Source organism: Sturnira hondurensis, unplaced genomic scaffold (assembly GCF_014824575.4).
Source record: "Sturnira hondurensis isolate 20B ecotype Veracruz unplaced genomic scaffold, ASM1482457v3 Scaffold0019234, whole genome shotgun sequence".
In the NCBI taxonomy this organism is placed as follows: Eukaryota; Metazoa; Chordata; class Mammalia; order Chiroptera; family Phyllostomidae; genus Sturnira; species Sturnira hondurensis.
Genome location: NW_028091865.1, coordinates 1158809 through 1178449, shown reverse-complemented (window position 1 = coordinate 1178449; position 19641 = coordinate 1158809). Strand labels below are relative to the sequence as shown.

General features: G+C 51.3%; 1 protein-coding gene across 3 annotated transcripts in view; it reads left to right on the top strand.

Annotated features, from left to right (window-relative positions):
* PRKX (protein kinase cAMP-dependent X-linked catalytic subunit) overlaps positions 1-15676 on the top strand; it is a 56319-nt gene extending 40643 nt beyond the window's left edge. For all 3 annotated transcript variants that reach the window (XM_037027714.1, XM_037027712.1, XM_037027711.1), the window contains 5 exons: positions 4132-4227; positions 7041-7098; positions 8358-8435; positions 8996-9144; positions 11503-15676. In XM_037027714.1, coding sequence (XP_036883609.1) covers positions 4132-4227; positions 7041-7098; positions 8358-8435; positions 8996-9121 — 358 coding nt within the window. In that variant the 3' untranslated portion in view covers positions 9122-9144; positions 11503-15676. The remainder of the gene's footprint in view (positions 1-4131; positions 4228-7040; positions 7099-8357; positions 8436-8995; positions 9145-11502) is intronic.
* Positions 15677-19641: the final 3965 nt, after the last annotated feature.

Here is a 19641-nt window from a genome sequence, read left to right as displayed (position 1 = left end):
GCTTTCCTGCCGCCATGTTTTCGGCCACTAGAGGGCGGTACTGCCCGCCGATAATGGTATCGGGGGCTCAACGGTCTTGCAAACAGAATGAGGTTCCCATGTGTTGCCCTTACGGTGTTGTTTTCACGGTAAAATAGAACATTACCAAACACCATACCATGCAATGCCATGAGCAAATACAATATTAAAAGGCAGTACACGGTTGAGTGTCATATTGCAAGACTACAACAGGAGACTGTGAAATATTAAAAGGGCGTATCAGAAAGATATAAGGCACTGTGACGATGACTAGGATAGAAATAGGATGTAATATACTTTAACGTGAAAATATGCTATAATGTTAGAAGACACAGTATTTCTATTATTCTAAGGAGATTTCTGTTCTAATGGGCTATTTCTCTCAATCAAATAGACGATGAGTAATAGAATATTTCTCATCTTTTCCTATCATAAGAATAGAAAAGGGAACCGTAGGCCCGGAATCTGATTTATCATTAGGCCCTATGATTAGCATAATTGATGGTGAGCGATTAAGATTCTCTGCGACCCAGAGTGCCGCGCGAGCTGACCTTTGTGCTCCCTCGCAGGCAGCCAGCGGCTTGCTCGTGGTGGGTCTATTTTCGTTTTCCCCTGGAAAGAGTCAGGTGTTCTGGGCAGACTCCTTCAGATCCACCTGGCCCTGGGCGTGCCGGACCCACCCTGGGCATTTGCGGGCTCTGCGCGGTGCCTCGCCAGCTGGACGGCCAAGGGATGGACTGAGGAATTACTAACTCAAAGACGTTCACGGGTGGCAGGGATTGGAAGTGTTAATATGCACCCCTTTACTACCGAGCACGGCCTGGGGGTGTCTCACTGTGGGTAGCTCGTACACAGGGGCCAAATAGTTTTAGTTAGGAGACCGTAACAGCCACGCATAGTAGGGCTGCTGCCTCCTCCACACGGTGTCTCTGTTCACGCCAAAGTGTAAAAGGAACGGATTTTTTTTATTTTTTATTTATTTATTTATCCTTAGAGAGGAAGGGAAGGAGAGAGGGAGAGAAGGATCAATGTGTGGTTGCCTCTCCTGGGTCCCCTGCTGGGAACTGGCCTGCAACCCAGGCATGTGCCCTGACTGGGAATCGAACCGGGATCCTGTGGTTCGCAGGCCCGCGTTCAATCCCCGGAGCAACACCAGCCAGGGCTGACTTTTTTTTTTTTTAAGACTATTTTACACCATGTCCGTCCCGGCTGCATTTTTATGTTGATTTCGGATCCTTCATTTTTCTCACTCCCCTGCCTCTGCTTCCTGTTGACTTTCCTTTCTGTAGGTGATAGGTCGGGTTTTTATTTTTTCCATTTTGCTCCTTCTCTGATAGATATTTGGAGAGTTAACGTGTATCGTCTGTGTATGTGTGTCCTGGTGTTGTCCCAACAAATGACTGCTCACTGGGGGGGATTTAAACCACAGACGTTCACCCTCCCCCGTCCTGGAGACCAGATGGCTGAGGTCATCCAGGGATCCTAGGCTGACATTCCCTCCACAGGCTCCACGGAGGGTCCTTCCCGTCTCTTCCGGCTCCTGGGGCTCCCCGTGTCCCTGGGCTGGTGGCTGCGTCCCTCCCGTCTCCGCCTCCGTCTCCCCGTGGCTTTTCCTCCTTCTCTGCGTCTCCTCTTCTGTCCCTTCTCAGGACACCGTCACTGGATGCAGGGCCACCTCCTCTCAGATCCGTCTCTCATCCCACCTGCAAATGCCCTGTTTCCAGATAGAGTCAGATTCGCAGGTTGCCAGAATGTGACAACATTCTCTTTGGAGGCCACCGGCCGACCCACTCCTCTTAGTTTTTTTTTTCTTTCAAAACCCAACGGATTCACTGGGAAACAACAAGAGAATTGTTTCCGCTCACCGAAACGCGCTGTCATGGACGCGGACATCCTTGGAAAACCCCTTTGCTGTCACCTGTTTCCATTGCCCATTCCACTGACTCACGAGACCTGGTTCTCCGGCAGCTAACCAGAGGGTATGCTTTTGAGTTGAGGGTGTTCGCACTCGGCAAATTCGAGTCAACATATCCGAGTTAGCTGCACGTGGGCATGGCGTGTGTATTTCTTAAGTCCTCGGTTTACTTGGATTGCTCTTCTTGTTTACACGTGTACGTATCTTTCTTCTTTGGACTGTTTCTGATGATTATTACTTTTCCATTTCCAGATGTTAATTAGGAAAGATAGGTCCGTTGATTTCTAGAGAACGGTTACGATCCTTGCCTCTGTAACTCTGCAGCTCGACCACAGGCAATCGCTAAGCCGTGGATCAATAACACTGTGTGTACCAAGTGAGACTGTGGGACCGCGCTGGCCAACCCCGCCCCGCCTCCCCAGGCCAGATCTGGTTTTCAACCCAGGTTGCAAGCTGAAAAGCAGCCTAGGGGACTTCATCGACTCTGGAGGGGCAGACACCGGCTTCTGTAAAAGCCGTGGACCGTCCTGGCCAGGTGGCTCTGTTGGTTGGAGTGTTACCATCCTGGACTTCAAAGGGTTGCCGATTTGATCCCCGGTCAGGGTGCAGCTGTGAGGCAACTAATCTCTCTCTCTCTCTCTCTCTCTCTCACACACACACACACACACACATCACTAGCCGTATCTTAAGTGAGGGTTAAAAATAAAAATAAGGTTATGGACTACGGTAGCCAAAAAAAATAACACAAAGTCCCCATCTCTTCCACGTGTCTTGGACCCATTTACGGAGGTCCCCCTGTGCGCCANGCAGGGCCACCTCCTCTCAGATCTGTCTCTCATCCCACCTGCAAATGCCCTGTTTCCAGATAGAGTCAGATTCACAGGTTGCCAGAATGTGACAACATTCTCTTTGGAGGCCACCGGCCGACCCACTCCTCTTAGTTTTTTTTTTCTTTCAAAACCCAACGGATTCACTGGGAAACAACAAGAGAATTGTTTCCGCTCACCGAAACGCGCTGTCATGGACGCGGACATCCTTGGAAAACCCCTTTGCTGTCACCTGTTTCCATTGCCCATTCCACTGACTCACGAGACCTGGTTCTCCGGCAGCTAACCAGAGGGTATGCTTTTGAGTTGAGGGTGTTCGCACTCGGCAAATTCGAGTCAACATATCCGAGTTAGCTGTACGTGGGCATGGCGTATGTATTTCTTAAGTCCTCGGTTTACTTGGATTGCTCTTCTTGTTCACACGTGTATGTATCTTTCTTCTTTAGACTGTTTCTGATGATTATTACTTTTCCATTTCCAGATGTTAATTAGGAAAGATAGGTCCGTTGATTTCTAGAGAACGGTTACAATCCTTGCCTCTGTAACTCTGCAGCTCGACCACAGGCAATCGCTAAGCCGTGGATCAATAACACTTTGTGTACCAAGTGAGACTGTGGGACCGCGCTGGCCAACCCCGCCCCCCGCCCCGCCCTGCCTCCCCAGGCCAGATCTGGTTTTCAACCCAGGTTGCAAGCTGAAAAGCAGCCTAGGGGACTTCATCGACTCTGGAGGGGCAGACACCAGCTTCTGTAAAAGCCGTGGACCGTCCTGGCCAGGACAACCAAGTAACACTCCACTTGGTTGGAGTGTTACCATCCTGGACTTCAAAGGGTTGCCGGTTCGATCCCCGGTCAGGGTGCAGCTGTGAGGCAACTAATCAATCTCTCTCTCTCTCTCTCTCTCTCACACACACACACACACACATCACTAGCCGTATCTTAAGTGAGGGTTAAAAATAAAAATAAGGTTATGGACTACGGTAGCCAAAAAAAATAAGACAAAGTCCCCATCTCTTCCACGTGTCCTGGACCCATTTATGGAGGTCCCCCTGTGCGCCACCTATGGGCAGATGAGTGAAAAACACAAAGAGGGCTGGTCACGGCCCACGGTGGGGATGTTTGTCCCTTGCACAAGCCGCCACACCAGAGCTGGTCACGTGATGTCTTTGTGGTCGCCTGGTCTCTGCCGAGCCCTGTGACTTACAACAGTCCCCCTGGCAGGACTCCCACATGCAAGCAAAGGGGACACGTGAGACGACGTACGTCCTGTCCCCTCGGACCAGGCACAGCCGCCGTCACCCAGCGCGGGGTGGGGGGAAAAATCCGTTCCCGCCGCCTGCCCGCTAAAAACCAATCTCGGTGCTTCCGACAGGTTCCCTCCATTTTTTGATGACAACCCGTTTGGCATTTACCAGAAGATCCTCGCCGGCAGAATCGATTTCCCCAGACATTTGGATTTCAACGTCAAGTAAGTGAAACGTGCCCTTCGTCTTTGGAACGTGTTTATTTTTAAAGCGTCAAAAAGAAGAAGAGAAAAACCCACCGTCCGCGAGGCGTCTGCCCAGCAGGAGACTGTACGGTGCTCTTTTCCTGCGCGTTGCGTGTGACGTGTTTGGGGGGCATCTTGGGCATCTTTTCCAGGGAGAGGGGGGAGGTTTTCACGGCTCTGCTTCAGTGATGGACCCTGGTCCTGAGTCTCAGCGGTCATTGGCACCTTCTGATAACAAATGTCATTTACCAAGAGCACGTCACTGCGTTTGTTGTCATCCTTAACGAGAGAGGCATCGGGGTGTTTCGCGCGGAGGCCCCCCTCCTCCCGTAGCTCACATAGCAGCTGGCATCCGTGGTGGTGAGTTTAGCAGAGTTTTATCTTTTTTTCCCTGCTGCCTGAATTATTCTCACCCTGTGAGTCCTTTTTGCACGCTGAGATTTTCCGAAATCAGCGGGCAGCTTCCAGGACGTTTGCATTGCCTCGACGTGGTGGGTATCTTTGCGTGTGCATTTTCATTAAAATCCGTGGCGGTAGGGAAAGAAAACAAAACCCTAAGTTTTTTAAGAAATGTACGAATGCGGGTCTTGGCTGGGTAGTTCAGTTGGTTAGAGCATCGTCTCCGCAGGCCAAGATCGCGGGCTTGGTCTCCGGTCAGGCGGGGCACAGGCAAGAATCACTCCGCGATGCATCAGTCAGTAGGACAACAAATTGTTGCCCCTCTAAGGTTAAAAAAATATACAAGAAGGCTCTTGGTTTTCCAGATACCTTAACCAGTCTGCTCCCCTTTTAGCCATTTTGGATCCTGAGTCCTGATTTCTAGCTGCACCAGGGGGGTGGAGGGGTGTGTTCACCCCTTGGGCATCCGAGATCTAATTCATGTGCAAACTTGGCTCTCTTTTCTATTCATTTAAAGTTTTTTTTAGCAAAAAAAAAAAAGAGGCTGCCTTTAAAGCTCACCCCCTAGAAGAAACCCCGCCCCGTGAACGGTGAGATAGTGAGGAGCAAAGGCCGCAGTCGAAAGTCTACTTTGTCTGGAGAGACGTGAACGCTATCACATAAGATTTNCAGGCCAAGATCGCGGGCTTGGTCTCCGGTCAGGCGGGGCACAGGCAAGAATCACTCCGCGATGCATCAGTCAGTAGGACAACAAATTGTTGCCCCTCTAAGGTTAAAAAAATATACAAGAAGGCTCTTGGTTTTCCAGATACCTTAACCAGTCTGCTCCCCTTTTAGCCATTTTGGATCCTGAGTCCTGATTTCTAGCTGCACCAGGGGGGTGGAGGGGTGTGTTTACCCCTTAGGCATCCGAGATCTAATTCATGTGCAAACTTGGCTCTCTTTTCTATTCATTTAAAGTTTTTTTTAGCAAAAAAAAAAAAAAAGAGGCTGCCTTTAAAGCTCACCCCCTAGAAGAAACCCCGCCCCGTGAACGGTGAGATAGCGAGGAGCAAAGGCCGCAGTCGAAAGTCTACTTTGTCTGGAGAGACGTGAACGCTATCACATAAGATTTCGTTTCCGGGGTCCATCTGAGTCGAGGCACGGCGTTTCGCCTGGGCAGCAAGCAGTTTTCAAGTGGAGTTCTGTATTTGCAGTGATTGCCCAATGATGAGATTAAAAGCTACTCACAACCGCAGAGAAGTCTGGCCGTGGGTGGCCCGCGTTGGCCCCCCAGAATTCTCCTGGGTGAACCTGGGGGTGGTGAAAATGGCCCTGGCTCAGGCGCACGGTGCGGGGGTCCTGCCCGCAGGGGACGTGACCCTGAAAAGGGTCTCGGGCAGTTCCGGAGGTCACAGGTCTATTCCCCCGTGTCTAGTACGCAATGACTTCAACTCTTCCAAGGCAGGTCTCCCCAGGGAAGGACGGTCCAAAAATCTCAGGCCACGGATGAGGACATTCGTGGGAAGGTCATTTTCGGTGAATGCCCTGCCTAGGTTTTCAACACTTTGTGGGTGGGGAAAGAAGGCATCGCAGAAATAACCACCCTCCAGGTCTGGTCCCTTTTCCCACCTGCCTTCTCGTAGTTTGTGTTTATTTTCGTTTACATTCCTCATCGTTGGTCTCTTTCTCTCTCCCCCGCTCTCTCTCTGTTTTTTCATTACTATCTTTCCACTCTTTCTCTACTTCCCCTCCAATCCCCCCCCGCCCCCCGCCAAAAAAAAGGAAGAAGAAAAAGAAATAACATCCTCATCATTTATGCCGTCCCAGGTCCTTGTCTCCAACCTTGGGCTTCCTCGTCGCCCATCCGAACAGGACCGGCTTGCTGTGTTTTGACCCGGTCTGCCATTGAGGGGCGAGATCTAACGAATGAGACATCAGACCTTAACAGGCTCCAGTGCCCTGTGCCCTAAAGGCAGGCACTGCAAACCAAGGACCCCGTAAATTCGGAAGCCCACAGGGCACAGGCACGACTGTCTTGTTTCGGTGAGAGCAGCTGTCTTTTCGGGAGGGGCCTCCTGACAGGCGCCTTTTCCCGTCAGCCCCACACTTCTCGGAGCAGGTGTAGCTGTGTCTCCTCGTCTAACTCCCCTTGTCTGTGCCAAGACGTCATCGGCCTCTTTTCCCGTGAGCTCACTCCCCGTGTGCAGGCAACACAGCGTCTCGTCCGTTATTTGGGGATGGATCACGCTGAAACGGAAGTGGGAGGAAATATTAAAAAATGTGAGCAATCGAAGCGTTGCCCAACGGCACGTTCTGTGGGTAGGTTTTAGGGCTGTTGACGCGCTCCATTCACTCGGGTCTCTATCGTGATGGGAACGGCTTTCCTTTCTTTGTCTCCTTTCCCCGAACAGAGACCTCATCAGGAAACTCCTGGTGGTCGACCGGACCAGGCGCCTTGGAAACATGAAGGTCAGTGTGCGTCCCTGTCCGTGGGGCGGTTTCCAGGACGCGTCACTGTCATTGACGCCACACTTGAGATCTGGGGGAGTGGAATGAAGGCACAGTGCTCATCTTGAATCGTCGGCCCAATTTCCAGCAGGGTGCGCACCCCATCTCATGTGCATACAGGGAAATGACTCCACAGTGATCTACGAGAGATTAGTTATGTGTCAATGTATCGATCCATCTATTGATCTTTCTGTCATCTGTCTTCCCTGTTCACCTGTCTGTGTATGCACCCATCATGTATTTTCCCTTCTCTGTCTCCACAGTTATCTGTGTTTTATCTGACTCCCCACCTATCCTCTGTTTTTCTGTATGTATCCTCTATTCGTGATTTATCTACCTTTTAATCGTTTGTTATCCATCATATATATGTGTGTATCTCTCTATCCTCTGTCCATCTTCCTTCCTCTCTCTCCATATGGATCTATCATCGATTTTTTGAAATACTTTATTTTTAGAGAGAGGGGAAGGGAAGGAGAAAGAGTGGTAGAGAAACCTCCGTGTGTGGTTCCTTCTCCTGTGTCCCCTACTAGGGACCTGGCCTGCAACCCAGGCCTGTGCCCTGACTGGGAATTGAACCGGTGGCCCTTTGGTTCACACGCCCATGCTCATTCCACTAAGATACGCCAGCCAGGGCTGAGCTCTCATCTAGTTTATCTGTCATCTATGTATGTATCTATGACGTTTCTTTCTCTTTCTCCATATCTATCCCATCTATCTCTTCTGTCTTTCTATGTACCATCTATTTTCCGATCTACTTTTCTGTCCATCTGTCCATCTTTCCATCTTCCTATCATCTACCCGGATATGGTCATACCTCAGTGTCTGCACGAGAGTTTGAACTACTTGAAAGTAGTCAACGCCAAGGCTTTCTTGCCCTCTCCCCACCCCACGTAAGGTAAGCCGTCCACAGGTGTCTGTTGCTGGACCTTGGTGTGGTAGTGAAATTTTTTTTCCCCGATAAGAAAAGAAGAATTGTCAGAAGGGTAGCAAAAGAAAAAACTGGCAGCAACTCACATCGCCAATTTGTAGGTGTGGTAACAAAGAGTTTTCTCTTCTGTTTTAATGAAAAACATTAAAACTTTAAAGATGAGGAACAATTCCTGAAAACCTAGCAATCGTTTGGGCTCGTTTCCGTACTGAAAGAACGCAGATTCTTCAGGATGTTCTATCTCCCGTCCCGCCAACGTCCTGGGCCCCGATGACGCGTGTCTCTTTCCCAGAATGGAGCTGATGACGTGAAACGCCACCGCTGGTTCCGAAGCCTGGACTGGGAAGCCGTCCCGCAGAGGAAACTCAAGGTATACGATTCATCCAAGGGCGCCTCTTCTCCTGGCATCCCGAGAAAAGCGAACAACAGCCTGAGTCCACAACCTAAGTTGTTTATGGCTGATCCCGCATTCATCGGCACCAGCCGACCCATCCTTTGAAACCGGCCATAAGCCATGTTGCCTGTTCAGTGGGTGTCTTTGCCAGGGGGGCTGAAGACCCCAGGGTTGGCCATCGGGCTGTCGGACCCCCTGGCTCAGTGGCCATGATGAGAAAGCTTGTGTCCCGGAGAGAGAGTTGTGGGTATTTTGCGGTGTTGATTGTAGATGAGATAGACAATATTCCGTGGAGCCTCTTCCTCCGCACGGAGCATGTGAGTGACAGCTTTCCTCACAGAGGGCCCCCCACTTTGTGCTTTGGAGTGCAAGGACAGGATGGACACGCCGATGCCCGGGCTCCAGCCCATACTGGGGGGGTCAGCCCACACCACCAACACCATTAGGCCGCGCGAAGTCACAGAGGGGGGGTGGATGGACGGAGGTGCCGTGCCTGCCGCGTCCTTGTAACCTTTGTGTCTCGGCCCACCCTGTAGCCCCCCATCCTGCCCAAGGTGTGCGGCGAAGGCGACACCTCCAACTTTGAAACGTATCCCGACAACGACTGGAACACGGCTCCCGCGGTGTCTGCCAAAGAGCTGGAGATGTTCGAGAACTTCTGAGGACGCGCGTCCACCCCGGGAAGGTACGTCTTGCGTACTCAGCAGTTTAGAAAACAGAACAAAACAAAACAGGCAAGGTTAACGCAAAATACAGAAGGTGTCTGACAGAGGGGTACACCCGAGACCTATATAATTTTATTAGCTCAGGTCACCCCAATAAACCCGGCAATATTTGTTAAAAGTAAAATAAAAATGAAAAGGAGCGAGGCGGACTGGATTCCATGGTCAGGGGGTATTGTGTTGGGGGAGTAGGTCTTCTCCCGCGCCGTGCACCAGGGAGAGACGGTCCTTCCAAGTTCGTCCTGTAAACACCCCAGTGGGCGTTGCTCGGCGTGTGTGGTGTGGCCCCAGGGTATCAGCCCGTCTTGCAGGGTCCCCGTCCCCCAACCAGGTCAGCCTTGGGCAGAACCTGCGTGTCAAAATCAGACCCCTTGGAGAGTGGGGTGTGTCTACATGTTCAACAGGCACGGCTGTTTGGGGGCGGTCACAAACCCTCCGTTCTCGCGTTATGAAAACCACGAGATTCAAAGCGCCTTCCTGACAGTCCTGACCGGTCCGTTCCAGAACGATTCTGGGCTGCCTTTTTGTTAAAAACGAACCCTAGGGACTCTTGCAAGACTTCATTTGAGATTTTTAAAGAAGTGATTTTGGTATGTCGTTGAACGTTTCAAGATCTCCGGTTCGATGGCCGTGACCTCGAAGGTCAAGTTTTTGTCCTGTACTTCAGAGAAGCAAAGATACCTCCGATCTTTACCAACACGCCGCCACCAATGACGCATTTAGTCGTAGACCTGTCTTGTTTCCCCCCCGTGATTATTTTCCCAGTAGCCGTTATGAGAACCAGAAAAAATCATCCCACTGTCTGGCCAACACCATTCGCAAAACCCGCCGTGGCTACAGCTTGGGCGGAAGAGACGGACATGGTAACGGAAACGCTTCTCTTCCGACCGGCATTTCCCCGGGAACACCAGGGGGAGAGCTGGATGAGAGTTACGCTGATAGGAGAGAGGAAAAGATCGTCGTAGGGACATAGGCGGGCATGTCTAGGAGGAAGCCCTGTGTCTCTTGGGCATATTTTTATGTTTCAAACATGCGATGATCGGTTCTACGATGTGAACTGGTTTTCGTAACGTAACAGCACCTCTATCCGCCCCAGCCCCTCCGCAGCGAGCGAGGAGGCCCAGGGATGGGTTTTTAAAAATCACAAAATCTCCGCGGATCTTTAGAAAAACTCGTTTTTCCTTCTGGTCTACTCAGATGCTCCGATTTTGTCTGATTTGCTTGTAACGTTTTACGATGTTTTTTTTTCCAATGCTCATTAAGGGATTAAAAGACTTGCTTCACGTTATCGATGAAGAACCCTTCATTGATAAGCTAACTACAGAGAGGTTTTTTCCCCCCTAGTATAGACAGGATGACATTTACTGAAAGACACAGAAGGCGGCCACCTGCTAAGATGGGTGCCTCCTACTCGGTGCAGTTTCTCGTCCCGTGTCCCTAGCTACCCTATGAAGCTGATGCCCGTGGAAAGCACCTTCCTCAATGGGGTATATCCTCTTGGGAAAGTGTGTAAAGACCATTTCACCTGGTGGACTCGTTTTTAATGTACTTTGTGCACGAGTGAGCTTGAGGTCTGAAGGCGTACCTCAAGAATAGGAGGGAACCCCAAAACACCGTTCCTTGGTCACGGGGCTTCCCGTTTATTCCACAAATCTGGACGTGGCTCTTTTCTTTGAAAACCGCCTTTTCCTATTTTACTCTTCCTCGGTCCTTTTCCCGACCATAATTTGTCCGTGGGGCAACAGACCCAAGACCTGCTGGTTTTAGGAAGAGTGGTTAGGTGTGGAGAGACCACGCAAGCACGTGATTCTTCATGAAGCAGAACCCCGCCCCGTCCCTACGACCGCTTCCCGGATGAAGTGGTCTCCACGGAGGATTAAGCACGGTGGACTTCCCTGGCGGTGTCTAAATCGCTCCGCGCGATTGTCAGCGCGCCGGGGGAGAACGTCGGGGCGGCGGGCCAGGAAGGGGAGACACCTCGTTTTCTGTTTTAGTGGCGTTTGTCGTGAAGCGCATTGAAACAGAGACCTAGTTCTGCAGGAGCAGCGAATCTCCTAGCATGGATGAGAATAGCGTATAAACAGGGAAAGCCCCCCATTTCAAAAACGGCTCAAAAAAAAAAAAGAAGAAAAAGGAAAGAGAAAAAAATGAAACATTGCTCTTGGGAGGCACAACCTCTCCTTCGTAGAATTCAGGTTTGTGGCCCTTCTTGGCGACAAGAAGGGCCAAGTCAGGTGGGTTTCTATGGTGTGATTCCCTTTATCACGCCACTGACTCCCACAGCGGAAACGAGCCACATTCTTTGTTCTCCTTCCCACCAGACACGCCGTGACATCAGCCCGCGGGGGACAAAGACGTCCAGCTACGCAGCCTCGGGGACCACCTTGTAACCCACCCCCATGTGTACGTCCCTTCCAAGGGACTGGAAGCCACACTGGACATTCGTGGACCGCACGTTATTTAAGCAACTGGAAGTCGACGGCACAGGAGGGTGTTTCGAACAATCGCTGGGTTGTAGGTTTTACGTTGTCCTCGCTGCGGGTTCTTACCGTGATGGTATCTGGTTTCCTCGGAGCCTCGGCTTTATAAGCTGGAACCGAGCGTGCTGGGTGATAACCACAGATGGTGTGTGTTCTTGTGTGCGTGCGGGTGCAACCCCCTGTGACAGAAAATGTGGAGACAACGCTCAGACTTTGCACAGCCGATGATTTTCAGTTTTCCGTTTTCCCCAACACTGCTCTCTTGGGAACAAGGCCTGAGAAGTGGGGCGTGGTGTGCATACTTCCGTGCATTTGTGGGAAAAAAAAAATAATAACCCCGTGGCGTCCGCACAGCTAACATCTGAAGTCCTCGGTATCTGCTAACGGGAAGTCTTGGATTTTAATCTGGAAGTGGCCAGGGGCCACGATAGTTGCTCAAGGGATGCAATCAAAAATCTCCAGGGTCTTCCCAAATTTCGCACGGCACGGGGGAAGGCTGCCTATGAAAATTCCAAAACCTACCGCCCCACCCCCGGAAAGGTGACCGATATTGGCTCCATTGCATGCACCACCTTCAGCCAGAGATGTTCTTTTCGTTTTCACGTTGGGGGAAGGAGCAGGCAGATGACCGGGGAGATGTCCGCACTGGATATAGTCCCACGGACTCCCCTCGTTTCTGCTCAACTCCTTTTCTCCGCGCTCGTGGTCGAATTGAGTGCGTCTTGCACACGGTGGTCTCCTAAGACCGGGCAGGCATGAGGGAGGTCGAGCGGGTGAGAGTGCTTCTCCTTGGAGCCGATTCTGAGCATAGGTGGAGAAGACCCCTGCCGACTCTCCCCCGAGAGGTTGACTTCCTGAAAGCTAGAGGTGGGTTGGCCACCAAGTACCTGGGGTTCCGTGCTAGTCTTCCCCCCAAACAGGGCCCTCATCGACGTCCCTGGTGGCTGCGTGGTCCATCATTTGTTGTCTTCTCCCATTTTCTGCTCCGTGATTCCAGACTTTTCGCTCTACCAACCTAAGCAGGCTGCCCACGCAGCGTCGACTGAGGCAGCTGGGAAAACAGTGTTGCCCACATCCCCGTGTACCTGGCCTGGTGGCTTAGCCAGGACCTCCCCCCCGTGGAGATGTGAGGTCTGGGTATTTAAAGAGTGGCTTCTGGAGCCTTCAGTGACAGCAAGGCCATCCCTCTTCGGTCCCCTCCTCCCGGGTCTTGTCCAGACGGGTCTAACTCCTGTAGAAGCTGCAATACGGGGAGTGTGCCCGGGGGTTAGGTCGGTGGACACGGTGGGCGGGGGCGGGGGGGATTGGAAGGATTGTTGTGTGCCTTCTTAGGAGTATGCGGCTCAGGGGTGTTCTCGAGTCACCAGGCGGTTCTCTGCTGTCGATACTGTCTTCTGTGTCCCCAAAGGCGTGTCTTCCCATACCTCTTGGCTACCTCCGTCTTCCACACACAGGTCGAGCAGCACAACAGACCACCTTTCCACAAAGTCACGCATCGTCGTTCTGCCGCACGCACGGCAAAGGCGGTGTGTCGACCGGGCCGATTGTTGGGCCGATGCCACTCACGCATCAGAAGGCCCCCGGGTGTATTTTGAAGGTGAAATGAAGACCACCTGCACCTCTGACACTGTCACATTTGACAGTCCACGCGAAGATGCTGCAGGTTCCCCCTTCTCAGATGAGACCTGTGAGATGGGACCTGCTCTTCAGCCAGAACGAACGCAGGAGGTGAGCCTCAATACAGAATTTAATAAAGCAACCTCTCTGCAACGCACAACTCGATGAGACATTATTGCCAAATGGGTTCTGTGCACGTGTTCCTGACAGAACTGTGTGTTTTCCCCCTGGACTTCTCAGCCATCGTCCCGTGCGGATTTCGTGGAGGGCCGCCAGCCTTGCCTAAAACGTCAGCACCCTCGAAACCGTTTCATCGTGACGTGGTTGATTAGATTGGCAAGGTGATTCCCTGCCCTGACTTAGCCACCTAGAAAGACAAGCATATTTCACCCCTCCTTCCTATAACATTAAATTATTATTATTATTATTGTTATTATTATTATTATTATTATTATTATTTTCAGAATCATTTTGGAGTGTTCTTAAAATTTTTGAAAAATGATTGAGAGATTATTCTTGAATACAATCAACGCATTTGCCATTATGCATAGTTTTAGGCTTTGCTCTTGTGGTCCGGGATTGACTAAATAGAATGGAAATAGTATCAGGGCAGCATGGCGTGGAACTGCCTGAATTTTCCACAAAATTTTGAGCCCATCGGGCGAGAACGACAGGTGTCTGGGTGCGCGGGTCCCGTTGCCCTTGGAAAGCCTGGCCACCGGCCACCCGCCGGGCAACGCAGACGAGTGAGGAAAAAACAATGTCTGACAGTACCCGATGCTGTTGAGACTCACCTCTGACCGCCGTACCTGTCTTCCCCGTCACACGCCGGGTGTGTCAAGCGTCCGTGGGGAGACGTGACTTAAATTGTGTGGCGACAAAAACGCTGATTTCATCAACGTGAGTTCCCACACGTGAGACACTCTGTGTACCTCTAATAAGTCATTCCGTGGGGTCGTGCTGAAATGCACACGCCCGTCATCATCTAGAATCGGTGTGGGTGTGGGTGTGGGTGAAGTTTTGAAGCCAATTCGGGGGAATAATCACAAAATGCGGCTCAGGAAAGGATTTGGCTCTAAGCCAAGAAGACTTAAATTGAGGTGGGTCTTGTTTTCTTGCTGGAAGCATCACTCCCCGTCTTTCATGAGCGCCTCCCGGGCTAAAAAGGAAATAAAATCGCAATTGATTTTACCCAGCATAGCACACCTTGGTACTGGCCGGCTTGGGACCCCTTTGCCCGCAGAAGTCAGAGTCCCACTCCGTGTAAAAACTATTCTTGCCCGAAATGGCCCCACGTTGCTGGCTGCCGTCAGTGTGACCGACGATGCAAAAAACATCCGGCAACAAGAGACCCCGTGTGCGCTTCACACCCCCCCCACCCAGGGACCCGCCGCACCAAGTGTCTGGAACGTTTCGTCGCCTTCTCCCCATCCCACCTTCCAGACCACCGTGTTACCAGTGGCAGACTCCTCCTCACGCGAAACACGTGTGTGACGCGGCACGCCTTTCCCATTTCTCCGTCCACCGAAGTTGCCTCTACACGTTGGACCGTGTGAATACGTGGCAGGTGGCCGATGCTACGGATGAAAAGCTGCAGCCCGACTCTCTGCCTTCCCGTCCCCGACGAAGGGGTCCAACGACAGGGGCTGGTCCCCGCCGACGAGAAAACAGAGAGCAAAGCACGGGGACAGCTGTGTGACTCACGGGTGTGGATAGCGCGGTTGGTGTGTGCGTTGGTGTGCGTGCGGAGACGGAGGTGGAGTGCGCGGGACCCTTTCTGCCAGTCACACCCTTGTCACACCAGGTTGGCCTCGCAGACCCGGCAGGCAGGCTCGCCTCCAGAGGAGCAAGCCCTTTCCACGCAGGAAACACGCTCTGTGATGATTTCCGATAAATGATTGCCTTTCAAGCTGTTTGATTTTGCGCTCGCTCGCTCGCTCACGCTGTGCACTTCTGTTATTTATAAGCAAAAGTCATGACATGTCTGTTTCCTTGGATGGGATGTGAAGCCATTCGACGACCCCCACACAGTCTTGGCTCTTGCCCGGTAGCCTTGCTTTTTCTCACACTGTGCCGCGGGCCACCTGGCCAGGTGGCCCTTGTTCCTTGGGGGCCCAGGGGCTGCCGGAGCGTGCCGCAGACAGGAGACAGAGTGCCTTGGTCACCCGTGGCACGCCCCGGCAACCCCCACCCCCCGCCCAGGAACCCCCTGCCAGGGTGTCCCAGCTTCTCTTGTGGGGGCGGAAAGCAAACTGTTTCTAATCCGTTGAATTCCTTGCACAATGAAAATCACTGTGATCTGTATATAGATCTCCTCAGAAAATTATACTGCTGTCTAATTTATGGAGTTGTCCTGTTGATTCCGAGTTTGTCTAATAAAGACTTTGTATCTTTTACGAATTCGGGTTGTGGTTCTGTGTTCCGTGTGGCCACGCAGAGTTGTCCATTTTGGGGGGGGTGAGACCTTTTACCACCTACTCTCTTAGTGCCTCTCAAATAGCCGCACCCCCCCCCCCCGTATAGTGTCCCGTTAACTCTATCTCCATTTCTGTAAAGGGACAGAAACGACCGTATTTGCTCTACGTTCCATTCCATTTCCAGGATGTACGTATGTACTGGTTGCCACGGTTGGACCCTTCAAACAATCCTTGTATTCCTTACGACCTACATCCTGGCGATCACCATTTTATTCTTTATGTTTATGAGTTTTTTTAATTAGATTATACATGTAAGTTAGATCACACAGCGCGTGTCTTCTTTATGCTAAGCAGAAAGCCCTCCGGTCACATCCCTGTGGTTACAAATGGCGAGGAATTTCCTTTTTCACGGCCGAGTAATATTCCGTTGTCTACACGGGGGGGCCCCCATTTTTTATCCACTCAGTTGTCGCCGGGGACTTGGGTTTTTTTTCATCTATCGTGAACATCGGGGTGTGGTACGTCTCTGACGTACAAATCAAAACCCCTCTGAGGCACCACCACCTGACCCCCGTTAGAATGGACACAGTCACCACGGCAAGAAATAAGAAATGTCGGTGGGGATGCAGAGGAAAGGGACCCCCTGGGGCACCACTGGTGGGATTTTTCAGTTTGGAAAGCCACCGTAGAAGGCACTAGGGACCTTCCGGGGCGGGGCGGAGGGGGAGTCAAACCATTAAAGAGAGAACTACTCTGTGACCCAGCGATTCCCCTGGCAGGTCCACATCCCACTTCAAGACTTAAAAACACTGTGAAATAGGATATCCGCCCCCTCGAAAGGTAGCGACGTGGAGGCCAGGACAGACTCACTTATTTACGCAAGACCTCTCACACTTAATAAATCCCGGGGCCGAGATGGAAACTCCATCTGCTCCTGCCCCTTCGCAGGAGCCCATGAGGGTTCAATTTAGAAGCTCGGCAGGTCTTCAGCGAAGACACTGAGAGCCAGATTGCCGAGGTCCCGAGGAGCACCTTGGCAAAAACTGGCCAATGCCAGAGATCGACAATGAGCGCATTGAAAAGAGGAGGGTGGGGAGGAGAAGGCTCGCTTTGAGGCCGAAAATCAGAGTGTGCTCACCCTGGTTAAGCAACCTCTCTGAGAATCAGATTTTATTTTCACGGGCACGTTGCCCTTCAGAACCCCAGCCAGCAGGCCATTTCATAAACCTGTGAGGCCGCAAACTCGGAGACTTTTTTTTTTACGGTGGTTGAAAAATAAAGTAAAATAAAATAAAACCCACGCACTGTGAAATTGGCCCAGTGAATAAAATGTGAATGCACCATAGAGTATTGTCCACTCTGTAAGTAAGCACCGTGTCGGCCAGCGGGTCTCTCGGAGTCACTCCATTTGTGGGATCAAAACGGCGTCCCCGTGGAGGAGGGACACCCCAGTTCCCTCTCCACCGCCCCCCGCCCCCGCCCCCGGTTTTGTCTCAAATTGGAAAAGTGAGGGGCCTGACCGCCTGGGGTCTTCCCTTTCACGGGAAACGTGTGCAGTTCAAGCATGTCACGGAGAGTGGGTCCGGGTTTTCTGATCTCACTCTAGACGTCTGGCTCTCAGCCCGTTGCAGACTCAGCTTTATCAGCCCCTGGGGGCCAATGTCTCCGAGACCCACTGGCCGAAACACAATTCTTCGTAATGAATCAGAATGTGTGTGCAGCCATTTCAAACCGGTGCCTTGGAAAAAAAGGAAAAAATATATATATAATATCCTCAAAGGGCAAAGTTTAAAAAGTGATGTCACGGTGGGGAGTGAACAGAGGAAATCTGGCCAGCAGAAGTCTGAGGTTTATGATTATTTTCCACCGGGCTGCGTCTTTTCTTGAACTGACGAGTCATGGTCACAAAGGCCTCAAAGACTGGGGTGGAGGTGATTCACATTGTGCAACATACCTCGAAGGCCCTAGAACCATCCATTTTATTGTGGACGGATGTTTAGGCCTTTTTTCCTTTTTTATATATTTTTTAAAGATTGTATTTATTTGTTTTTAGAGAGAGGGAAAGCGAAGGAGAAAGAGAGAGAACCATCCATGTGTGGTTGCCTCTCGTGCGCCCCCTACTGGGGAAATGCCCCACAACCCAGGCACGTACCCTGACTGGGAATCGAACCCCCCACCCTTTGGTTCTCAGACCATGCTCAGTCCACTGCTGAGCCACACCAGCCAGGTGTCTTTTCTGTCTTTTCATTTCCCATCTCTTTCCAACACAGCCCTCGACTACCCTTTCTACTGGTGGTCTATTATGGGATGTTTATACCTCTTTGAGTATATAATCTTCACATTAATGGGAGCTGAATCAAAGACTGTGTAAGCCATGTCTTGCAAATATTTCCTGTGGCCAGCGTGAGGAATATATTTGGGATATTTGGGAGAAACCTCCAGGACTCACAAGCCCACACACCGAAGACCAAATGGGAAAACTCCAGCCCTAACTTTGCAAAATTAACGGCATAGAAATCGTGTTCTCAAATATGGTTTTATTCACATGAAATTGAGTGCTGGTGCTCTGGCTGCCTGGCTTGGTTGGTCAGAGCACCATCCTGTGCACCCAAAGGCGGTGGGTTTGATTCCCGGTCACGGCACATAGGTAGGCTTCCGGTTTGATCCCCAGCCAGGGCACTCTGTCTCTCTCTCTCTCTCTCTCTTTCTCCCCGCCCCCACTTCCTCTCTGTCCCTAAAAATAAATAAACATCCTTCGGAAAGTGAGGATTCAAAAGAAAAGAGCCCTCTGGTTTTTATTCCAAATTCCGTTTGAATCCTAGTGAGGGCCCCCAAATGGAATGCATGGGTTTTGCTTAGTAGTTTAACAAAAACGCTTTTCTGAGGAAAAAAAAAAAAAAAACGCGCCTGCTCTGAACCTCTCCTTTTCCACGTGGCTGGTGATCTAACGCACAATTTCACGCCCCGAGGGTCCGGCCCGCGAGGGTCCAGAGCAAACCCGCCGGTCTCCCGCAGGCGGCATCCGTGAGTGCAGAGGGTGGGCTCGTTTATTTGCATTTCCATGGTGCGCCCAGGCACGCGCCTGCCCTCTGGCCGCTAGGGCGCGTCAGGGGACCTTGATGGATGGCGAGCCGTGGCAGAGGTCACATTTTCCCTTTTTCCACCTTTTTTTCCTGCGCCTCTATAAATTTGTAGTTGGACCAAGGAAAAAAGAGTGGGTCCAGCTATTTATTTTTTTTTTTTGCAAGGGTTGGGTCATAATTGTCTTTGCCAGTGCAGTTTGCTCTTGGAGTTTTCCGATCTGCGCTGAGATGCGCTGGCGATCGCTGGGTGGCGGTGAGACAGGCAGCGCCCCCTTACGCAGAACCTTCCCGGTTCTCGCAGAGGCAGCTCGGGGTGCCCTGTGCAGGCCCCGAGGCCGCTGGCTGCGTGTTTTCTTTCCAAAGGGGGACCAGGGGAGCTGGAGGCGGAAGTGCACGTCTCCGGCGTTTAACTATTTCAGATCGGAGGCACGGCTGTTGTGGCTTCCCCTTGTCCTGGTCGAGTCTCTTCCTTCCCTTCATTGACCGAATGGGACTCTTTGCTGATATCTTTGGTCCATGGGTCTTCGCTGAAAATCTGCTTTGTTTTCTGCACACTAAAAAAATATTTTTAAACATTTCTTCTTTTTTAAAAAATTATTTATTTTAGACACAGGGGAAGGGAAGGAGAAAGCGAGGGAGAGAAACATCCATATGTGGTTGCCTCTTGCGCGCCCCCTACTGGGGACCTGGTCCACAACCCAGGCCTGTGTCCTGACTGGGAATCAAACCAGTGACCCTTTGGTTCACAGGCTGGGGCTCAATCCACGGAGCCACACCAGCCAGAGCTAAAAAAAAAAAAAAATTTTTAAAGTAACGATGGACAATTGTCACTCTCCGCTCCCTATACGGTGGTAGATTCCTGT